This window comes from Mizuhopecten yessoensis, unplaced genomic scaffold, assembly GCF_002113885.1.
Source record: "Mizuhopecten yessoensis strain PY_sf001 unplaced genomic scaffold, ASM211388v2 scaffold11113, whole genome shotgun sequence".
Classification (NCBI taxonomy): Eukaryota; Metazoa; Mollusca; class Bivalvia; order Pectinida; family Pectinidae; genus Mizuhopecten; species Mizuhopecten yessoensis.
Genome location: NW_018408886.1, coordinates 593,319 through 614,028, shown reverse-complemented (window position 1 = coordinate 614,028; position 20,710 = coordinate 593,319). Strand labels below are relative to the sequence as shown.

General features: G+C 33.2%; 1 protein-coding gene and 1 long non-coding RNA gene across 7 annotated transcripts in view; one reads left to right on the top strand and one right to left on the bottom strand.

The window, feature by feature from the left end:
- Nucleotides 1-443: 443 nt before the first annotated feature.
- Nucleotides 444-2,787, top strand: LOC110466017. Its single transcript, XR_002464685.1, has 5 exons — nt 444-477; nt 1,157-1,189; nt 1,410-1,442; nt 2,050-2,082; nt 2,717-2,787. It is a non-coding gene; the product is annotated as an uncharacterized LOC110466017 (long non-coding RNA).
- Nucleotides 2,788-13,892: 11,105 nt separating this feature from the next.
- LOC110466016 overlaps nt 13,893-20,710 on the bottom strand; it is a 77,429-nt gene continuing 70,611 nt past the window's right edge. For all 6 annotated transcript variants that reach the window (XM_021522262.1, XM_021522260.1, XM_021522256.1 and 3 more), the window contains 7 exons: nt 20,051-20,106; nt 19,486-19,713; nt 19,189-19,299; nt 18,384-18,551; nt 17,546-17,686; nt 15,298-15,379; nt 13,893-14,332 (listed from right to left, as the gene is read on the bottom strand). In XM_021522262.1, the coding sequence (XP_021377937.1) occupies nt 14,180-14,332; nt 15,298-15,379; nt 17,546-17,686; nt 18,384-18,551; nt 19,189-19,299; nt 19,486-19,713; nt 20,051-20,106 (939 nt within the window). In that variant the 3' untranslated portion in view covers nt 13,893-14,179. The remainder of the gene's footprint in view (nt 14,333-15,297; nt 15,380-17,545; nt 17,687-18,383; nt 18,552-19,188; nt 19,300-19,485; nt 19,714-20,050; nt 20,107-20,710) is intronic.

Sequence of the window (20,710 nt, the reverse complement as noted above, 5' to 3'; positions counted from 1 at the left end):
AGCAAGATGTTTAAATACATCTCACTAAGAAGTCTTATCATTTAGGAACACAAAATCTTCTGATCAAACGACGGGAAAAGAAGCATCTCAAACACATTGTATATTAATGTTTAACTACCATTTTTATGACTTGATTTAATATACAACTCATTCATTGTATTTCTCATACAATAGCCGCGAGCACCAAGGATTATCAAGATCAATAATACTTCTGGAATTATTTAAAGAGTTTGTCTTTATGAAGAAACATAATTTGCTCTATGTGGGGGTATCTACTTTGTCACAGTCCGTTGTTCATTAGTGTATACGTACAAAAGACATGTGGAAAATATTTGATACTTGGATACTCTTTACCGTTCCATTTTGGAAACAAATGTGATTATTTGATTAATATATATCATTATTAATCAAAATGTATTTAATTTAGTAATGTATTGTTTACAGATGGCACGGCTGAACAAAGAACATCAAGACGAGGTAATGCTAAAACAAAACGATTATTTTTACAATTTTCATTTACTCCCGGAAAAGTTGCCTTGTTTGAGAGGAATGCTGCGCCAAAGTCCATTGTATTCCTGTAAAGGAAATGTGCAAAATATGTAATAATTGTAAAATAGAAGGACTTGGTATTTGTTTAACATAATATCAGCCATATTTTATTCCATCAGATGGTAACCGGCCTGTTTGAGAGTTTAATCTGCGTCACAATCCGTCGTTAATGTATTCCTTTAAAGGACACAAAACAATCTCTAATTCTCGCCGATGAGATATATGTCGAAAAAATAGAATAAATTTTACGGAAATTGTGTGATGATCAAAATTAATTTTTCTCTGTCTCTACAAGAAACTTGATTGATCTTAATCTTAAATTGCATAATTTATAAATATTTTCAGTACTTCAATATCTACTCAGGCAAAAATATGATAATTAGCAACAAGCTATCTGGTAAGTGTTATGTATTAAAAGAACGTCAAGCTTTTGTGCTTTGTAGCCTCACATTGATCTATCACATTAAAAACTGAATACTTAACACAATATTTCATCCAAACAGTATTTAAATGCAACTACAATGCCCAAGCAAAACTATGTTTTTGTTTAAATGAAATGCTGTTACTAATCAAAATGCTTATGAATTTATGTATGATCTATTAACAGATTAAAGGAGTGGACCAAAATTATCAAGATGAGGTAATTTAGAAACTTTATACAAGTCACATTTTATTCCAAATTTTAAAAACCTATCCGTTAAAAGAAACATCTATGACATTCAAAGTAGTCGAAAAAAACAAGATGGTTCGAATAATCAAGCATATAAACTTTACTGTCTCTGTTAGAAATCCGTGTGATTATTTAATTAAACTAACCAAATTAATATTGAATTTACTTATCTTATATGTTTTATCTACAGATTAAACGACTGAACAAAAAGCATCAAGACGAGGTAACTTAAAACAGAAACTTATACCAACCCAATTATATTCCAATTTTGATTAATTTCTCGAACAGGTTGCCTGTTTGAGAATTATTGCTATACCTCAGTTATACAAAACAAATGTAAGACACACACAGTAGGTCAAAATGAGCTTCAGTGCATCTTACTATTGTTCCGTCCCATCGGTGATGCGAGGAGCCAAAAATTTGGAAATCTAAATAAGTCTAAAATACTGTTGAAAGACACATGTTATATATCTAATACTTGTTAAATAGAAACGTTCCGAAATTCTTTCACACATTTCATGAAAAAGGCTTCATGACTTTCTGTCATTGATATCCTGTTTCGTAAAAAGACTATGAAGGTCAAGCAAATAATTATACTGTTTATTTATTAGATTGAATAGCTTCAAACTAACTATTCAGAGTTTACAACAATACTAAGTGTCTAAGTATTCCGTATTTGTCAATAGCAATATATCGATAACATTTGATAATAGACACAAAGTTCTGTCCAAAAAGATAATGTAATATTAGAATGATGTTTTAATAATCGAGAGAAACGTATGTGTCTATATGACTTAATTTAATGAATTAATGTAATATTTCATCAACAGATGGAACGGCTTTACAAAGAACACCAAGATGAGGTAATGTTATGCATTATACCAGTCACATCTGATAAACTCATTATGTAAACTCTCATGTTTTATTTAGGAATATATGCAATATGGGCGGCTTATTCTAAGTTGTCAAATTAGCGTATCGATGTCATAAGTATGATAGTGAACTCTCCATTCCTTGCAAGTAACATCTTAATCTGCAAATTTAAACAACATTGTTTTAGATACAGAAAATAACCCTAAAAATACAAATATCTTGGTACACCTGAACAATTTTATTGCGTTGCATGAAAAAGATGGCAAAAATATGATGATAACTACGAAAGTTTCTGTATGAAAAATGTAATATTTTATAAATTTGTGCAGAAACACATTTAGATGTACCTATTTATTCACATTTTGTAAAACATAAATCGCACTTCTAGACCAATCATCAATCAAAATAAATTGAATTAAATGAAACGTTGGAATAACTTCATCAGTTGAAATTTATCGTCTGTTGGTTTTGATCTCCACAAAATGTTTTTTTCTTAAATGCACAACCACCTTCAACCTACAAAACACCTACAGTAGCTTCACCTTTCACCCAGAAATCTTTCTCTATTCCAAATGCGTTGTAAATAAGTAAATTTATGTTCAACTATCTTAATTTTATTTACAGATTGATAGACTGGAAGGCAAACTCGAGCACCAGAATTTTCAATAGCTGCAACTACAATAAAAAAAACCGCGTCGATAACTTTATGAGTTATTGTAAGTTTGTAAAAAGATACCTGAATCAAGTTTATCAATGTGATTGCCAAATGGTATTGGAGTTTGTTTTTTGTTGTAGATTTATTTATTTTCACTTAATTTTCTTGAAGGATAAGGGCAGCAATTTTAGAACTTTTGCGTCATCAGGTAATCAGATTTATGTTTGGTTCAATACTGTCGTAGGAGGTCAATGACTTTACAGTTACAGAGTTTCTAAAAAAATAATTGTTTTTAATAAATCAAATTAGGAGGAAGTTCAGCAGAATGTAAGTATGAGCTACTTTTCTTTTTGTGTTACAAGGGAAATATTGTATATTGAGACCTTACACTTCTACAATGGCTTACCTTGTTATGCACATTCCTTCTATCAAATTACTAATAACGTAAGTTATTCTCTTGTGCACAAAACAAAACTATATTTTACCGTACAATAAACTGAAAGTAGCATTTCATTTTCATTTCAATATTTTTTTTTGAAAAATCAAAAGGATTGGATAACAGGCTATGCCTACATACGTCCTCTCATAGCCAGAATTACAAACAAACATAAACTATATATAGAAAGGAAGAGAGAGAAATGTTTCATGTTTATGTAGCAGAAGTAGTTACAGAAATAGTAATGCAAGCAGACGTTATATATAAATAAATAAATAAATAAGCTTCATTTATTGAGACCAATTGTTAGGCAGCAAGACATCAACAAGCTACTAGGGATTCTGACCATACAAAGTCCTTAGCCATACACTGGCTAAGGTCATTCACCCTAGCAGACCTTGGATCCCCTAAACTAGGAGATTTTTGGCAATACAATGTAAACAATTTAATATTTTCAGCAGAAGTCATTATTTTTTATCATCATCAACCAACCACCTACATTCATCAATTTATTTTATCAATTTATAAAGTAGGAATTACTTCTATAGAAAGACTTGTAAACGATACAGAAACAACTAATGGTGGTAAAGTAGCAGAATGTCCATTCTCGATACTACAGGGATTACGCTTACTTTCGCTCTCTGTATCCCTGGAATATGTCATGACAAAATCGAAGGCTCAGCTAGCTCCAACTTATAGATGAAACAGGAAGACTTGTTTGATCCTTTGATGTACATCAAAAGAATCATGCAGTCGCGTAACGGTAAAATTGACTGTCTGTGAAGTTGAGTGTCGCTTCTCTGTAATCATCAAGGGACAGGTATCAGCCTAGCGATTGATCAGGTGGTTTTACCTTAGATCAATCAAATGTAGCTAGCCGCGTGCTTCAATTATGCTATGACATATTCAAGGGGTGTATGGAACGAAAGTGAGCGTAACCCCTTAAGAATCGAGGATGCATTGTTTTGTATCGTTTTTAATAATTTGGCTCTAAATAATCTGCGGCTGATTATTTCAAAATGATTTTACTTTCAGCGATTTATTCGTAAGACATATATATAATAATGTTTACGTTGCAGAGTTTCCAGCTCTTGTGAGCAGGTATTGATTGTTACGTCATTTGTTTGTGAGAGTAACGTCATAAATGTTTGAGAAAATGAGGTAATTTTCTCACACAAACTAATGACGTAACATTCAATACCTGCAGATAACTCTGCAATACGAAAAGACGGAATATACGATGAGCTTAAAACAAAAAACGCACGTAACATTCTGATTGTATTCTATTGATGGCCTATCATCATGCAAACTAAAACTAAACCTTTTCTTTGTGGTGCGCCCTCATATCAGACTAGCATATGATAGTAGACACAATGATAAACAATTCCAATGCAGTAAATAACTTTACCAGAAATTAAGACCTGTACGAAGTTTCCCGATGTTGGCCGATGTTTGCCGACTTTAGTAAACGTTCCGGGTATTTGTTTGCAGTGATGGAGGATACAATAACGAGATCAATCCTATTGAATGTGAATACATATCTTTCTAAAACCCGGATTGTGCTGACGGTGAAACAATGATCTCTTTAACTTTGTTCCGTTTGAAAAATAAGTTTAATGCAATTACATTTTATATCAACTTGTCTTTTTTTGTGTTTTATTGTTACGAAAATAAAGGATAGCAAGAGACAAGACAAAGAAATACAAGAATTGGTAAGTTATGTTCAATAGAAAGAACCACAGCCTAATTGAATTGTGTCCTAATTAATGACCTGGCAAGGTGCGATAGTCACTTTCACGATAAATGTGGTGTCACCGTATACAGATTGCCCTACATTACCGGAGACACAAATATTGTCCTCATTTGAGGAGTTACATCTTACTTTGGAGGGATGTACGATATCTTTTTAAGATATACTTTATACATTGTCCGTCGTTCGTAAGCGATCTTACTTTGACTGTTCCTAGAACCCTACTTTAAAATTTTGAGGAAACTTGAAGGTTCATGTAGTTCTCAACATGTCTTAGGTAGCAGTGTACAGTAGCGTACGGTGGGCATGGGTGATATTTTTGTACATTGAAAAACCCCTGTTATATTACATGTATCGAAGTTTAATATAAAATCAGCACTAAAATTGTACATGATGAAGTGGATTATTTGTCTATTTTTGTACTCAACACATGTGTAAATATTGAGAAAAATCCGGTTGAACGACCTATGCTAAAACGTGAGTATTTCTGTTACCGAGTTGGCGATGTTCAATTTAAGACAGGTTTTAAGAAAATAAATACTTCTTGCGTGGGTCAAAGTTTGGGGTAAAAATCTTGGAGATTTGCATTTTTTGGCGTTTTTTGATGTGGTGACCATGGTTTTCACAAGTCCCAAATCTGGGGAAGTCATTTTTTGAAAAAAAATCATTCTTCTCAATATAATGTATTCAAAATGTAGTTTATAAATATATATATATATATATATATGTAGGTGTGTTCTGCAGGATACATCCGCTATCCATGTTTACTTGAGACATGCCCTTCATTTCTACTGTACTCTGCTGCATTAGAAGATAAGAATTTATGCTGACAACCTTAGGGAAGAGGTTAGGGTTAGGGTTAGCGCAAAACCTCAAAACATTATCTCCTCTATGTTACTAGGTGTATGAGACCCGTATTTCGCAAAATGACAGTTATAGATAAAGATTAAAATATAAACTCAGAAAGAAGCTGACAGTCCGAAGAGTCTGGGAGCGGGACCATAAGGTGTGCAAAACAATGATCATCGCATGTCGTGTCAAAGTCACTGTTGGTTCTAATGGGCAATTCTCATGGATGGGTTTTCCAAGGGACTGATAATGGGTCATTAAATGCAAAAACATTCAAACAACATCCCGTCTCTAAGGGTCTGGTAGATTAAGATCAAACTTTCATGAACTCACTCTTTGTTTAGCTTTACCATATTTAGGGGAACACTTGATCCAATGAGCTTTCATATTGCTTCTAATTATTACAATTCAATTTTCTTTCATTGAAAGTTAGCATTTTTTAAGGCATTTCATGTATAATACATAATGTATAATTGGAAGTGAAAAAAAAAAGAAATCCACACACGCGCGTGAAGTATTTCTCATTTTTTTTATGAACTTTTACCGCATATTTTCCCAGTTTTTACACTCCGCTGGGGCCGCTTTCTGTTCAAAGTCCAATAAAATAAAATAAATCCTTCTAAATGCACACAGTTATGATTTTATTCACATTTTGCGAACCATTTACTTTTAAATACCGACAAATTGGTCAAACACTGTAGATTACAAATATGAAAAAAATAACTCTTTCCAGAAATAAAAACAAAACAAAACGTGCATTTAGTCATATTCAATATTGCCGTGAAATTCATTTTTTTGGACTTCATTTTTCATTGGTAATGGTAGAAAAAAATATTTGTACAACAAATTTATATCAGATATAGATGAAAAACCAAGTTTATGTACTTGCAAAATCACTTTACAATTCAAAAAACGTAGTAAATCAAAATTGAAAAAAACAATGTATAGTAACGAAACCCCCTCCTTTCAGGTTTGACCAATTTTGTCCATTTTCGATAGTTAAAGTGTCACAGTAAGTTGTCTTGACATCAAATATTCCAATGTGCTCAAAGTACCATGATTGTCTTGATACATCATCCTACAATACAATTATATGAATTCATCAATATTTTTCTATGTAAATTTCGAAAAATAATTATGTTGTATTCCGCGTGTGTTTTGTCGATTTGGTCAACAACGTAGAAATCTAACGAGTCTTATTGCAAAAAATGGTAAGGGAGACATAGAAAAACTTCAAATTATATTAAACTAACCCTACACAACTAAACAGGACAGAACACTTCACCCTTTAATCATTTTTAAGGTGAAAAAACATGGCGAACGGTATTTAGGACGAAACGACCTGACACCAATCTTTCCACCCAGAACGTTCTGAATGTCTACCTAGCCTCACCTTGTTAAAATAGGACAATCTCTGTTTTCACAAATTCCTTCCCTTTAACACACATGTCCACCGCTTTCATAATAATAACAAACACTTAAAATCCCTAATTTTGACGAGATTTTCTTTAAACGGCCGCGCAAATAACCAACAGTCGCCATTTGTTTACAATCGGGTTTTTTTCCAACGGGCGGTAACTCATACCGAAAACGAAGTCATGATTACGAAGTTTCCCGATGTTGGCCGATGTTTGCCGACTTCATTATACATGGAATACCTTAAAGGTTGCCGATTTGCAATAGATCATAATCATGCTGTGTGCATTCCATTTTTTCTTGATTTTAGAAGCAGACGGTGTCAGTGTTGTTGAAAGAAATAGCGGTAAGCATACTTACATTAACATCCTTATCAAATGCAACTCTTTACAATTTTTAGGGTTAAAATAGCATAGATGTCACCTCTTTGCACATAATCATAACAGCAGATAATTGTGAAGTAATATATATTAGGAAGCCTTCGGGATGTCGATTGCATAATTCTTAATGAATTATTTTTTTTCGATCTACGATTTACTTTTATTTTTACTTTACTTTTCATAGGATGTAGCTTTATGAGATTTCAAAATTTGACGCATAAAGTATTTAAGACACATTTCGCACTTGGCGGTATTTGCACAGACTTGGATTGTTTTCCATTCTTTTTGAACTCGAGTTCCACTTCTAAATGGACGAATTTGGCAATAATCAAGGCAATACTTATTTATCTAGATCGCATTGCTTAGGTTTGGTACTTCAGAACTGTATACTTCTAAGGATTATTTAAGTATTTAAATATTTATTCGGCAATGTTTGAAGTCGGTCGTGATGTTTAGCTAGAATATAATCTTCCACAGTTTACCCAATAAACTTATTTTGGAATGCATTATCTGTTGTAACTAAAAGTTGGTATTTTGTGCCGGTATGTATGATTGTTATTCATCTCGCACTTTTGAGACAACGAGGATCGTTTTTTTGGAAGAAGTCTGTAACAGCTAACCCCACAATTAGAACTTGTTTGGTTTTGTTTTTCTCTTTTCAGGAGCAACGAATGGAATGGCAGATCAGTCAGAAGCAACGAATTGGATGTCAGATCGGAGGAACGGTGAGCTCGTAGTTATTTCTAAATGCAACGATTTTAACATTGCTAATGTGTAATGCCACTTATTCATTTATTTTTAGCATATTACTTCTACATCCATCATGTAGTCATACTACTGTGAAGATCGAGGAGGACAACAACAATTGTGTAAAGATGACAGCATCAGTTATTTAATAACAGAAAAACATCTTTCGTCCTTTAAAATTCCCATAAATGTTGAGCACTGTAATAAAATATTGCATGAGACACCTCTACAAATACGATTGGAAAGCCTTCATGGATTCATTTTGTTAAAGATCAGCAGAGCTGTAGTAATGTGAAAACATCTAGACCCCGTTTTAAAGAGATCGCATACGGATTATAATTCGTTTAACTCAAACGTGTTCAATTGCATTTGCTGGACTTTCAGAAACTTTCTCTGACGAACCAATGAAAAAAAACATATTTTGGAGTTTAAAATGTTTCCTTGTACTCCATCAATGTGAAACTTAAAACTGATAAATTTGTTGCAAATTTCTTTTTAAAGACAGAACGGCAAGTGTACTTGAATATCCTTTCTTTAAAGAATTTTGAGGGTAAAAAAGTGCATGAAAGGAAGGAAGTGATGGCCGTGTTACATTAATAAAGAATGCTAATATATAAGAAACGTTTGCGCCTATGGAATCTCTCACGCAGACAGTGTCATTGATTTCGAAATATATCCATTAAGCTTCCTTTTATCTATCGAAGTCGACAGTTTTGAAAGGTTATATGCATTTCTATACTATAAGAAAGAAAAACCTAAAACGATAAGAAACACAAATTTGATCAAATTAAACACTGGTATTGCAAATTGAAATGATCATAAGAGCGATGGTTATTTATCTTATTTAACCACCTCTAGATAAGTAGTTAAATTTCAAACCTTTAAAACTAAACGGGTCATCGTAAGTTAGCCCATTGCCATCACAATTATGTTTTGCAAAATGGCTGTACGTCAGGTTTTTCATATTTATATATAGCACTCGTCATGTTGTAAGAATGTATGTATCTTGCAGTATCATTTAAATGTAAAATAATCCAAAGTCATCTACTGTTATTTTTTTATATTTGTCATTTACTTTATTTTATCAGGAACGTCTGCAGTCCCTGAATGCGTAAATGGTAAGTTAGCCCATTGCCTATCAATTTATTTATTACAATTATGTGTTGTAAAATGGCTGTAATTCAGGTTTTTCAGCACTCGTCATGTTGTAAGAAGAATGCTGTTTTACTATTGTGGTGTTGACAATAGATAGTGGTACGTGGATGATGATGGTCAGATAACAAAATTCGTTCTATTTTCATGTTATTTCTCGGATTTTCAGAGCTTCTATAAAATGAAAGTTGAAAAAACGTAACTTAGAATTGCCTTTTCTTTTCAATTTTAGCTGCAAGGATTGCCATTGAAGAAAAGAGAATGGTAAGCATTTCTATAGCTACGTACATAACAAATGTGACGTCTTATTCTTCAATTGTCTCCCTTTATAGTAAAACACCTATATTAAAATGATATTGGAGAAGTAACGTGTGTTTTTATTATATGTACTGTGTGCTCAACAGACCAATATGTAATGAAACAATGAAAACTTTCAGAGAAATATCCGGATTTGAAATATCTTTTTATTGCGTATTAATAATGTTTTAAGGTTTGAAAAGCGATGGCGTTTTTTTTTATACGTTTTCATTCCTTAAATTGCAGGCGGACTTAAAACAATGGCCACCAACTGGATAAAATCAACTAGTCTGTCAGTTGACGAGATTGACAGGTCTGGAAATATAACACGATGAACACAATGTCTCCAGATGGGAAAAATAGGAAATATATAAATGCATGCATATCTTTTGCGAGGGTTAGTCTCAATGATTTGAAAATTCCAACACAGCGCAACTGATTGAAATGTGAAAATTCTCCTTACCGCACTTTTTTTTCTGAATATTGAAAATTAAGATATTTTCACATGATTACGATGTTTTTCAGTGAATAAACTTTTGTGAAATAATGTTATGAACAAAAATGTATGGTGACGTCATCAAAAATTGATTCAATGCACCGCCTGAATATAACCTTTGAAATTATATTGAAACTTAACTTTCAGAAATTCATAAGTGTTAATCAAAGAAATTAATGTTTGCCATCATTGAAAAACTATTTATTTTCTGAAGATATTCCATTTATAATGAAGTCGGCAAACATCGGCCAACATCGGAAAACTTTAAAAATGGTTTTAGGGTGAAGTGTTTTGTCCTGTTTAGTTGTGTATGTTTGATTTAATATAATTTGAAGCTTTTCTATGTCTCCCTTACCCCTTTTTCAATAAGACTCGTTAGATTTCTGCGTGGTTGACAAAACACACGCGGGCCACAATATCATTATTTTTCGAAATTGACATAGGAAGAGATTGATGTATTGTATATTTAGATGATGTATCAAGATCATCATGGTACTTTGAGAACATTACTTTTGATAATTTGATGTCAAGACAACTCACTTTGACACTTCATTCAACTATCGAAAATGGACAAAATTGGTCATCTATATCTGATATAATTTGTTGTACGAATATTTTTTTCCTCCATTAACCATGAAAAATGGAGTACAAAAATTTGAATTTCACGGCAATATTGAATATGAATAAATGCATTTAAAAAAAAAATGTATTTCTGGAAAGAATGCTTGTGATCTTCAATGTTTGACCAATTTGTCGGTATAAAAAAGTAAATGGTTTGCAAAAAGTTAATAAAATCATTACTATCTTCATATTCCGTCTTTGAGTATTGCAGAGTTGTCTTCTCTTGATAGTAGGTATTAATTGTTACGTCTTTTGTTTGTGAATGTAACGACGTATTTTTTTCAAAAGACGGAATAAAAGGTTTTTGTAATTTAATTTGACTTTGAACAGAAAGCGCCCCGGTGGAGTGTACTTATAAAATAGATTGAAATTTGAAAAATATGCGGTAAAAGTTCATAGAAATTTGGGAAACACTTCACGCCCGTGTGTTGAAAATATAAAAAAAAAAATCACTTCCAAAAAAATGTGTATTATACATGGATTACCTAACAATAAACATATATAAGCGATGTTTACCTATTATGTAGCAAATGAGTTTTTTTTGTTATTTCATTATTATACCACTTAACCCAATAAATATAACGCACTGCATGATAAGAAGTTGTTCGTCTTTTTTGCTGTCATCTCATGTTTTGTAAATGGAATATCAATAGCCGTGTAAGATATGCGAAAGATTAAAATCTAGCATGTGATCCAGAAAATAATAATCCTTTAATTTTTTATCATGTCTTTCTAAGCTAAAACGATCAGCTTCATGAAAAAAAACCTATACATATTCCTGTATAATTTTTATAAGAAATGCGATAATATATTAACCGAAAAATAACATTTGAATATGAGTATACATAGAATAGATCCGGCAATAAGAAATTGTTCACTTTTTAAGTGTTTGATTTGACCTAGATTTGAATGCTGAGTAGCGTCGATAAAGCGGAAGACGCATACCCTTCCGTAACCCCTGGTCATATTCTCTTTGTATCTGTATATAAATCCGCCATTTGTTCATAGTTTGCCCTAGTTTTATCGAATTTTTGTTCAAGTAATGACTTTGTTGACACTTAAGCATTCTGTTGGTATTGTTGTTGATTTGTTTTCTATATAAATGACGAAGTCTTTTATTTATAAATTGGATTTATTTACTGAACCTGAACGCTGCTTCACACAGATATATGATAAGTTTTGTAAGTAAATAAACAATCAACAAAGCAATTATAACTGAATAAAATGACACACTTCATATTTATCAATAAAGATTCGTTATTATAAAAAAAAAATTCTTTAAAAAATAACACCATACGTGAAACAATCTAGAAAATGTATTTCAAATCAATTCCATGGTTGCTATTATTAAAAATTGTTCGAGACATTTGTTCAAATACCAATTAAAATTAATTAATTATTCAATTAATATGAATTGTTATAATCTGATGAGACAATGGATGATTCAATAAACCTCACAATTTTATACAAAATAATAAAAAGGGAGGTTCCACTATATTAAACAAACAAGAGGCCCATGGGCCTTAACGGTCACCTAAGTCCTACAGTATTTATTTTTGTTGTTGAAATATGTACCAATTTGAGTAAAAAATAGTTAAGTATAATGTTCACTTAACATTGTCAGGACCATGAGCTGATCATTCCTAGGCCGATTTTCAGTGAGATCGGCCTATTAGAACTTGTTTTTAAGTTTGAAATAGGTATTTACAAAATAGCGGCCATGGCAGCCAAATTGTACACTTTGTCAGGACCATGATTCGATCATTCCTACAAAGTTTCAGTTCAATCAGCCAAGTAGAACTTTACTTAAGTTTGAAATAGTTTTTTCAAAATGGCGGCCGTGGTGGCCATATTGGATTTCTGATTGACCTGAAAAATAACAACACTTTGTCAGGACCATGAGGCGATCATTCCTACCAACTTTCAGTTCAATCGGTCCAGCAGAACTTGACTTTAAGTTTGAAATAGGTTTTCAAAATGGCGGCCGTGGCGGCCATATTGGATTTCTGATCGACCCGAAAAATAACAACACTTTGTCAGGACCATGAGGCGATCATCCCTACCAACCTTCAGTTAAATCGGTCCAGCAGAACTTGACTTTAAGTTTGAAATAGGTTTTCAAAATGGCGGCCGTGGCGGCCATATTGGATTTCTGATCGACCCGAAAAATAACAACACTTTGTCAGGACCATGAGGCGATCATTCCTACCAACTTTCAGTTCAATCGGTCCAGCAGAACTTGACTTTAAGTTTGAAATAGGTTTTCAAAATGGCGGCCGTGACGGCCATATTGGATTTCTGATCGACCGGAAAAATAATAACACTTAGTCAGGACCATGAGGCGATCATTCCTACCAACTTTCAGTTCAATCGGCCCAGCAGAACTTGACATTAAGTTTGAAATGTAAAATGTTAACGGACGACGGACGACGGACGACGACGGACGAAAACGGATAGCAATAGGTCACTTGAGCTAAAGCTCAGGTGACCTAAAAATAAAATGACAAACATGATTTTAACGGATGCTGATGTGGGTCTGTCCAAAATTACCACAACCCGTTTTCACGAACGCTAATTCAAATATTACATGCAAAACAATTTCGCTGGGGAATTGTTACCGCATAAATGGCGGATATTACTAAAATCATATATGTTTTTATAGGGATATGTTTTCTCCGTATTCATACATTCATTCAATCATTCTCAACAAAAAATAGTTGTCTCACAATAACAATATGAAGTAAACTCACAAACATTTTCTTTAAAAACGACAAATAAGAATGATTGTCGATGAGCGTAACGTTGATTGACTCGACTAGCATTTAAATAAATCTTATAGCATAATAGTATATAATGTGTAATAGTATCTTAGTAGTAAGCATGATAAACCCAGTTTATTTTCAATATACATACTTTACACTAATTGTTGGGTAGTTGTTCAGGATTGATCAAATTAAAGTTAAAAATTACCTATAATCTTACCTTTACGAAAGACATGTTCTTTTTTTTTAGTTTAAAGACGGAAAGTACAGATTTATTTATAATGATTCAGCTTTTTATAACATATTTACTATTTACAGGATATTATTTGCTTAATTCACACATCAATTCGCTTTCAATGCTTAATCAACTGCCACGTTTACAACGCTTTATTCATTATCAGGACACCCTCTTAAGTAAATATATGATAGATATGGAGCCTTTCTATACCATACCATACCCAGTGTCATTGACCCACATTATATGATAAAGAAACATGAAGCACTCTATATATTACTATATATGATATTATCTGGCCTTGACTCTAGAATTCAACCAATCACTGATAACGTTCAAATTTTCATTCATCCACCGGATATTTGCCTCCGTTTTCTCCAGAGCTTGTTTGAAAGCTTGCGCGCCAGAACTCATTTCTGGATGATTCCTCTTGAATTGTAGCAGCTGTAAGAAAATAAGTTGTAAAGGGATCAGATACATTTTGAAGTATTGTTTTCCAACAAGTTCGTCAATCGACTTAAATTTCTTTCGAACTGTACCTCTTATAAACCTCCTCAATATTTATTTATATATAATTATTTTAGTTTAAGAAATCAGAAGGCGTTTTGTACGTTAACGTAACATATTATATAGAGTCAATTACGTTGAAAACTTAAAAACACTATGTGTTATATTAAATATGATATTATTGTATCTATAATGTCAATGTAATTACCTAAAGGAATCTGTTATATCGTATTTGAAAATATTGTAGTTACCAAAACAATAATTTCCTCTAAAAGTATTCCGTCTTTGCGTATTGCAGAGTTATCTTCTCTTGTGAGCAGGTATTGATTGTTACGTCATTGGTTTGTGTGAGAAAATTACGTCGTTTTCTCAAAAATTGATGACGTTACTCTCACAAACAAGTGACGTAACAATTAATATCTGTTCCCAAGAAAAGATACCTCTGCAATACGCAAAGACGGAATAGACGGAAAGCAGTGCTGAACTCTCTTGTTTCACTTTTCTTGTCTGGGTTTTTATTATTCCGATTAATTAACCTGACTTTGCATACAAGGTTGTCTTCAAAGCTATGTTAGTTTCTTTCATCGTAACCAAAGGTACTTATAAATACACGGGGAAAATATGCTTGCTTTATCCATAACATAATTGTAGATACTATCAAGTCTTCAAAGATATCAAATTAAAATCACACATGCAAACTCATTGTTACATGTAGATAGTAACCAAGGTTAATTATAAAAACTGTTTCGTTCATTACCCCATTTAAAAACAATGTTGACGTGGACTCTTCACGTAGAACACTTAAAAATAAGCTAAAGGTGAATAATAAAATGTGACATAACATAAGCATTGTATAACTACGGATATACAACGTTCATTAAATCTACAGTGGTGTGACATACCTGATCCATGTTGAATTCGGTGTTAAATGATCGCGTTATCCCCTTTATAATATTTGCAAAAGAAAACTGCGCCTGTCCAAATCTGAAATAAGAGATACTAAATATACAGACAAAATCATAAACACTATGTCGTTTAACTCGTCGACATAGTTTACGTTTATTTATTAGGGCGAATCATAAAAAGAATTGATACATCACTTGCTGTCTCAACATCAAACGCGTGATTTATCTAACTAAAAACTTTGTGAACCACTTTGAGACGACCTACGAACTAGGTTGTTATAAAGGGGTATATAAGAACCTCAAATTATATAATTATTATTAAAAACTTACACAATATGTTATGTTTTTTTATGAGGCAGTTATTATGATTTTTCACCTGTAATTGTCCACTCATCATCCACACACAAATAGCCAGATTCAGAGATGTTCTAAATGATGTGCTTATTAAAAAATGTTTAGAAACCTGATATATTCCGATTTTGTTGACATACAAACCCAACACAAGTGTTCAATGTCATTTGTGCATGCGTAAATACAGGCATAATGAGACTGAAAGGTGATCTGTTTATCACTCAAAATACCTATAAGAGGCAGCAACATTCAGTTACTAATGCTGTCCTTAGTGATATACTTGGTGAAGAAGGAAAAATGATATGAAAAGTCGCTGACCAAAAATGAAATAATTACATTTACTTAATTAATTTACAGTAATTAATTTATACTAATAAATATTAAATAAGGTAGGTATTTATGCTGTTATCTAGATAAATGACTAAAACGTTTGTGTATGGTAATAATAAAAGAATAATTATTTAAGTTCTGTACATATTTGTTTACATCCGAGTTTGATGACAGATTATATCACATTGTTAATAGTTTCGTTTCATTAAGGGGCCCTGTTGCATTTGAAATATTAAGATCAGGAGAAGATAACTTAGATTGAGATAAAAATAATCTATTTTATAGGTAGATCTGAAGATTAACGAAACAACAGGATTTTCACCTGTTTTCATGTTTTACATAGAAGTTGATCAACAATTTCATTAAGCGCTACATTCAATGTAACTTCATGTTTCCTTCTCTTTTCATTTTTAGCTGTTTACATGTATTCCTCGTTTGTATGTTGGAGCTCTAGTCCTGTCCAACTGTTGTATAAGCAGTGGCCTGTTCGTATATCAACTTGGTTACGATTGTATATACGAATAGACCATTACTTATCCAATGGTGATTCAACCCCCCAATGACAAGCTTGTGTATACGGAAAACAAACAACTGGTAACACAATGGATGACGGATTTTAAAGTAATGAAGTCGGTATTCTTGTAGCTGGTATTTATTCCTGCATCCTGAAATATTTGTATCTAAAGATGGAAATTAGTAGCATTACAAAGGGTTACATAGGCAACTTGTAATATACCAAGTATTTCTTAATCTATTCTGGAAAACATTAGGGATATATTTTTATCCAAAGTACCACTAATGAGACCAACTTGGACGAAATGGCCATATATCTGATTAGAAAACCAATCTCTCGCTTTGTTCTTTTGTCATTGACGTGGCAAGTCTTCCTTAAATCTGTTATTTCTTCGTATTTCTAATGCGTATTTTACACATGAAGGACGAGATTAACACTGGGCGAATATGACCAATACCGACAAAGGAACACTATTGTGTAGGGGTTTTATATGGTTGTACGTCCTGTCAACAGCTATTTTATTTAAGGACGTGATTTTTGTGCGGGAAAAAAATCCTTGTATACTTATATTTGGTTGACATAAACTGATGTGTACGCATGATTCCAATATACGGTTTCATAATTGATAGGTGTGCCAGGAATTTTCTCATACGTTTATCTTAATATGCGTGAAGCAAAATTATTCCGTGTTTCTTTGGGGTTCTTTAAAACAAGAAAACGTTTTCAGGTCACCTATTCCTATGACTATCAATATGTTTTACTGTTAGGAACCAATTTTTGGGATTCATTATAAGCATGCCTTATTATAGAACGGCAACGCTTTTTGCGCAGACCATTGTGTCGTTACAATTGAAGGGACGGCCTTAGGAGAAACTTGACATACTCTATCGTAAACAGTAACATCGAATTAACATCACCATTAATCGACGTCCTATTGATTATCAACCCGCCAATGGGGATGAAGTATACAACTGTGTTACCTAATATTACAATTGGGTGCCTTCTACATCGATACATAGGAAAAAGGCAGTTTTTAAAAAATATACTCACTCTCCAATAAGGTAGTCCCATTTAGCACTGATAAAGTTCCAGGTAAGGTCCCGGCCTGCTGATTGCCCGGCAACATACGATATCACGGACACTATGTCCTGTTTCCGGATCTGTTTGGGGTCCAAACTGAGGGACAGGTACCTAAACGGAACACATCGGTAGCATTAATTATATATTGAGTTGATATAAGAGTAAATTTTTAATTGACGGCCAAATGTTTTCAGAATGACCTAAATAATGTTTAGTATATATAAGTTTTTATTTCTGTCTAGAATGTCAATGTTAATGGGTAGGGATAGCCAGCTACATGCACAGCCCATATCTTAACAAAGTAATGGGGTAATTGCTGGCGAAGTAGAGTGTCAGAATTTGTTACGACCCAAATGAGAAAGGTTTTTTTATGTTATCGCAAAGTCAGTGGTGCGAACCCGAAACAGATATGATAAAATATAGATATAAGTCACCACTGCAATGTCAAGGGTAATGATTTATCCATAAAGCGTCTTAAAAACCGAAACTTGAAAAATAAATCAGGGTCATATACATGTTTTAGTTTGAATAATTGTTACAGTTGAATGGTTAAACCGCCATTACCTTGACCTCATTTATTCATTATGCCTCCTTTTAATTCAAACATCAAGGCCCTACTTTGCAAACTTATTTGAAGGAGACATTTTTTTTTGACCTTTGCAACCACTTCTTGGTCCTAAATTGAGGAAATGACCACACATTATGACCCCATAGGGCAGTAACATATTGACTTTGTCTGGCTCTTTGCATCAATTCACAAAATGTTTGATAGATGTTTCCCTGATTAATACCCATTAACTTAACTCACTTGCTTAGTATCCACGCTTTCTTAGTGCACGACAGCGAGTAGAGGATGCGCTTCTTCTCGGCAGCGTTGTTGCTCGTCTTGTACTGGCTATTCAGGAAGTCCCATTCCTCCGCTCCACCTTCCGCGATAGCCGTACAGTACACTGCCTGCTTGATATCAGGGTCTATCCTGTGTGTTTTATAATTTCACGAAAATAAAATCAATAAGTTAAGAACTGAAGGAGACTCGGAATCGTTGAGCAACAAGGTCTCGAGTAGTGTACATCGTTGAACAGGTAGGCACAGGTTTGCCTCCCGACTTGGAGGCAACGCTAGGAGAAAGTTTTGATTATCTGCTTCATAGTAACGTAACAAAACTGTACATGATAACATGTGACGTTATTTAATGTCAGTCTATTTCTAAGAATTCGGATTCTCCTGTTCATGACCGAAGAGTAAGTAGTTCAGGCTGATAACATAGTCATATTTGTTCCAGGTAAAAGTGGCTGATTATCAAATGAGTGGATCATTAGGACACTTTAATAAAAAATACTACCGGGGTTAATTATGTCCCCTAAACTCTGATAAGATATCGAAGTAGACACTTTTAGGTGACTGGACCACGTATTTCGACAGTATACATATTTGTAATCTGGATAGACGTATACTGCTTATTTTTGCAGACAGAAATTGACGCCCGTACCTTGTACAAAATACAAATCCATGTAATAAGTTAAAATACTATCAGCATAATACTTTTAGAATTAATTTGATTTTCGTACAGACGAATCTTAATCTATGATATTCATTTCTAACGGAAAACCTACGTGTTATCCTGGCTATTGTCCATCCATGCTTTAAACAAGGTTTTGGCCGTGCTGACACAAGACTCCACGTTATACCTACACGCTAGACCGGTCAGCAAAATACGAAGCATTCTGTGGAAAGTTAAAATACAAAAAATATATATCATAAATAAGAACTCATTATGAAATGCACTATTTCAAAATCAGAGCAAAAAGCCGATAATGTGAACATTTAGTTTTCTAGATAACGGCAGTTGAAACGGAAATTAATAAAGTAGCAAAAATGAATAAATCTACAGTATAGTAAGTGGTACTTACTTTCTCGTATGACCTTCAGTAGTGGTAGCGTTCATTCCTATGGTTTGGAACGGTTTAGTAACAAGTGTCTTCATAACGTTTTCATACTTCCCGTAGACACTAGACATCATAAGCATTTTTGATACGTAGGAAAACTGATTCGAAGCAGCCCGCCAGGGGGCGTATTCCTGTTCATTCTCCAGGTATTCAATTGTCTGAAGAGCTGTCAAGAAATCCAATTCTCCTGCCCTAGATTGAATTGAAAATCCTTTAATGTAATGTTTGGTAAATGCCAATAATATGTCTGGAAGAAATACAGCACCGTTTAATGTTATTTGATGTAAACTAATGAAATTGGGAAACTATATCAACTGGTATGGATTTAAAATTAAGTAATATAGTAAGCATAACATAACAACGTTCCTACTGACTGTGACCCAAATTATTGTAACATAAGAAAATTATCAATATCTTGATCATTCAAATAAAGAATAACAAGAATTGCGAAAAGGACGCGAGCAGAACTATGTTAGAAATATGTGCGGAAATACATGGAGGTGAAAGTGTATTTAATGGAAACACTTACTTTGACAAACTCCATGCATCGTTGATGATTTGTCCTCTATTGATAGTATGAATGACCTACAAAAATGGAAGATTCATATAAATGAACAGATAACAAAATGTTAGAAAATTGAAAATTCCACCTAACACCGCAAAGTAACATCTTCATATGCACTCTCTGTCATATCCAACGGGTACAAATGGAAAACTGGTGATATTTGTCTATCTAAAAAGAAGAAGATCAATCGGTCGGTTGGCCAAACATATATAACGTAAGTGTAAAATGTACCTAGTTAAAGACAAAATTGAAAGTGGAAAAGGACTGTTTTCATGTGATACCCTGGCATGATTCTTCACCATAACATTTACATTACGTAATACTGTTTTCTAATAAATCTTTGGTACAACTTCAGTTTATCAATTCAGTCATTATTGTATACAAGGGCCTTTCATCGTAGTTTAAATCTCGCTTGATTCATCTTCCGTTATGAGGGCAAATTTATCATGATTGCAAATATATCAATACACATCATATTATACGTTGTCACCTTATAGCGGTAATGGACTTTGCAATTCATCGGCGATCAAATAGCTAAATTGGTAGAGCATCCGACTTTTTTTGAGTTTTGAGGGTCCCGGGTTCAAGTCCCGGTCCAGCAGCGATTTTCCTCTCCTGTTACAA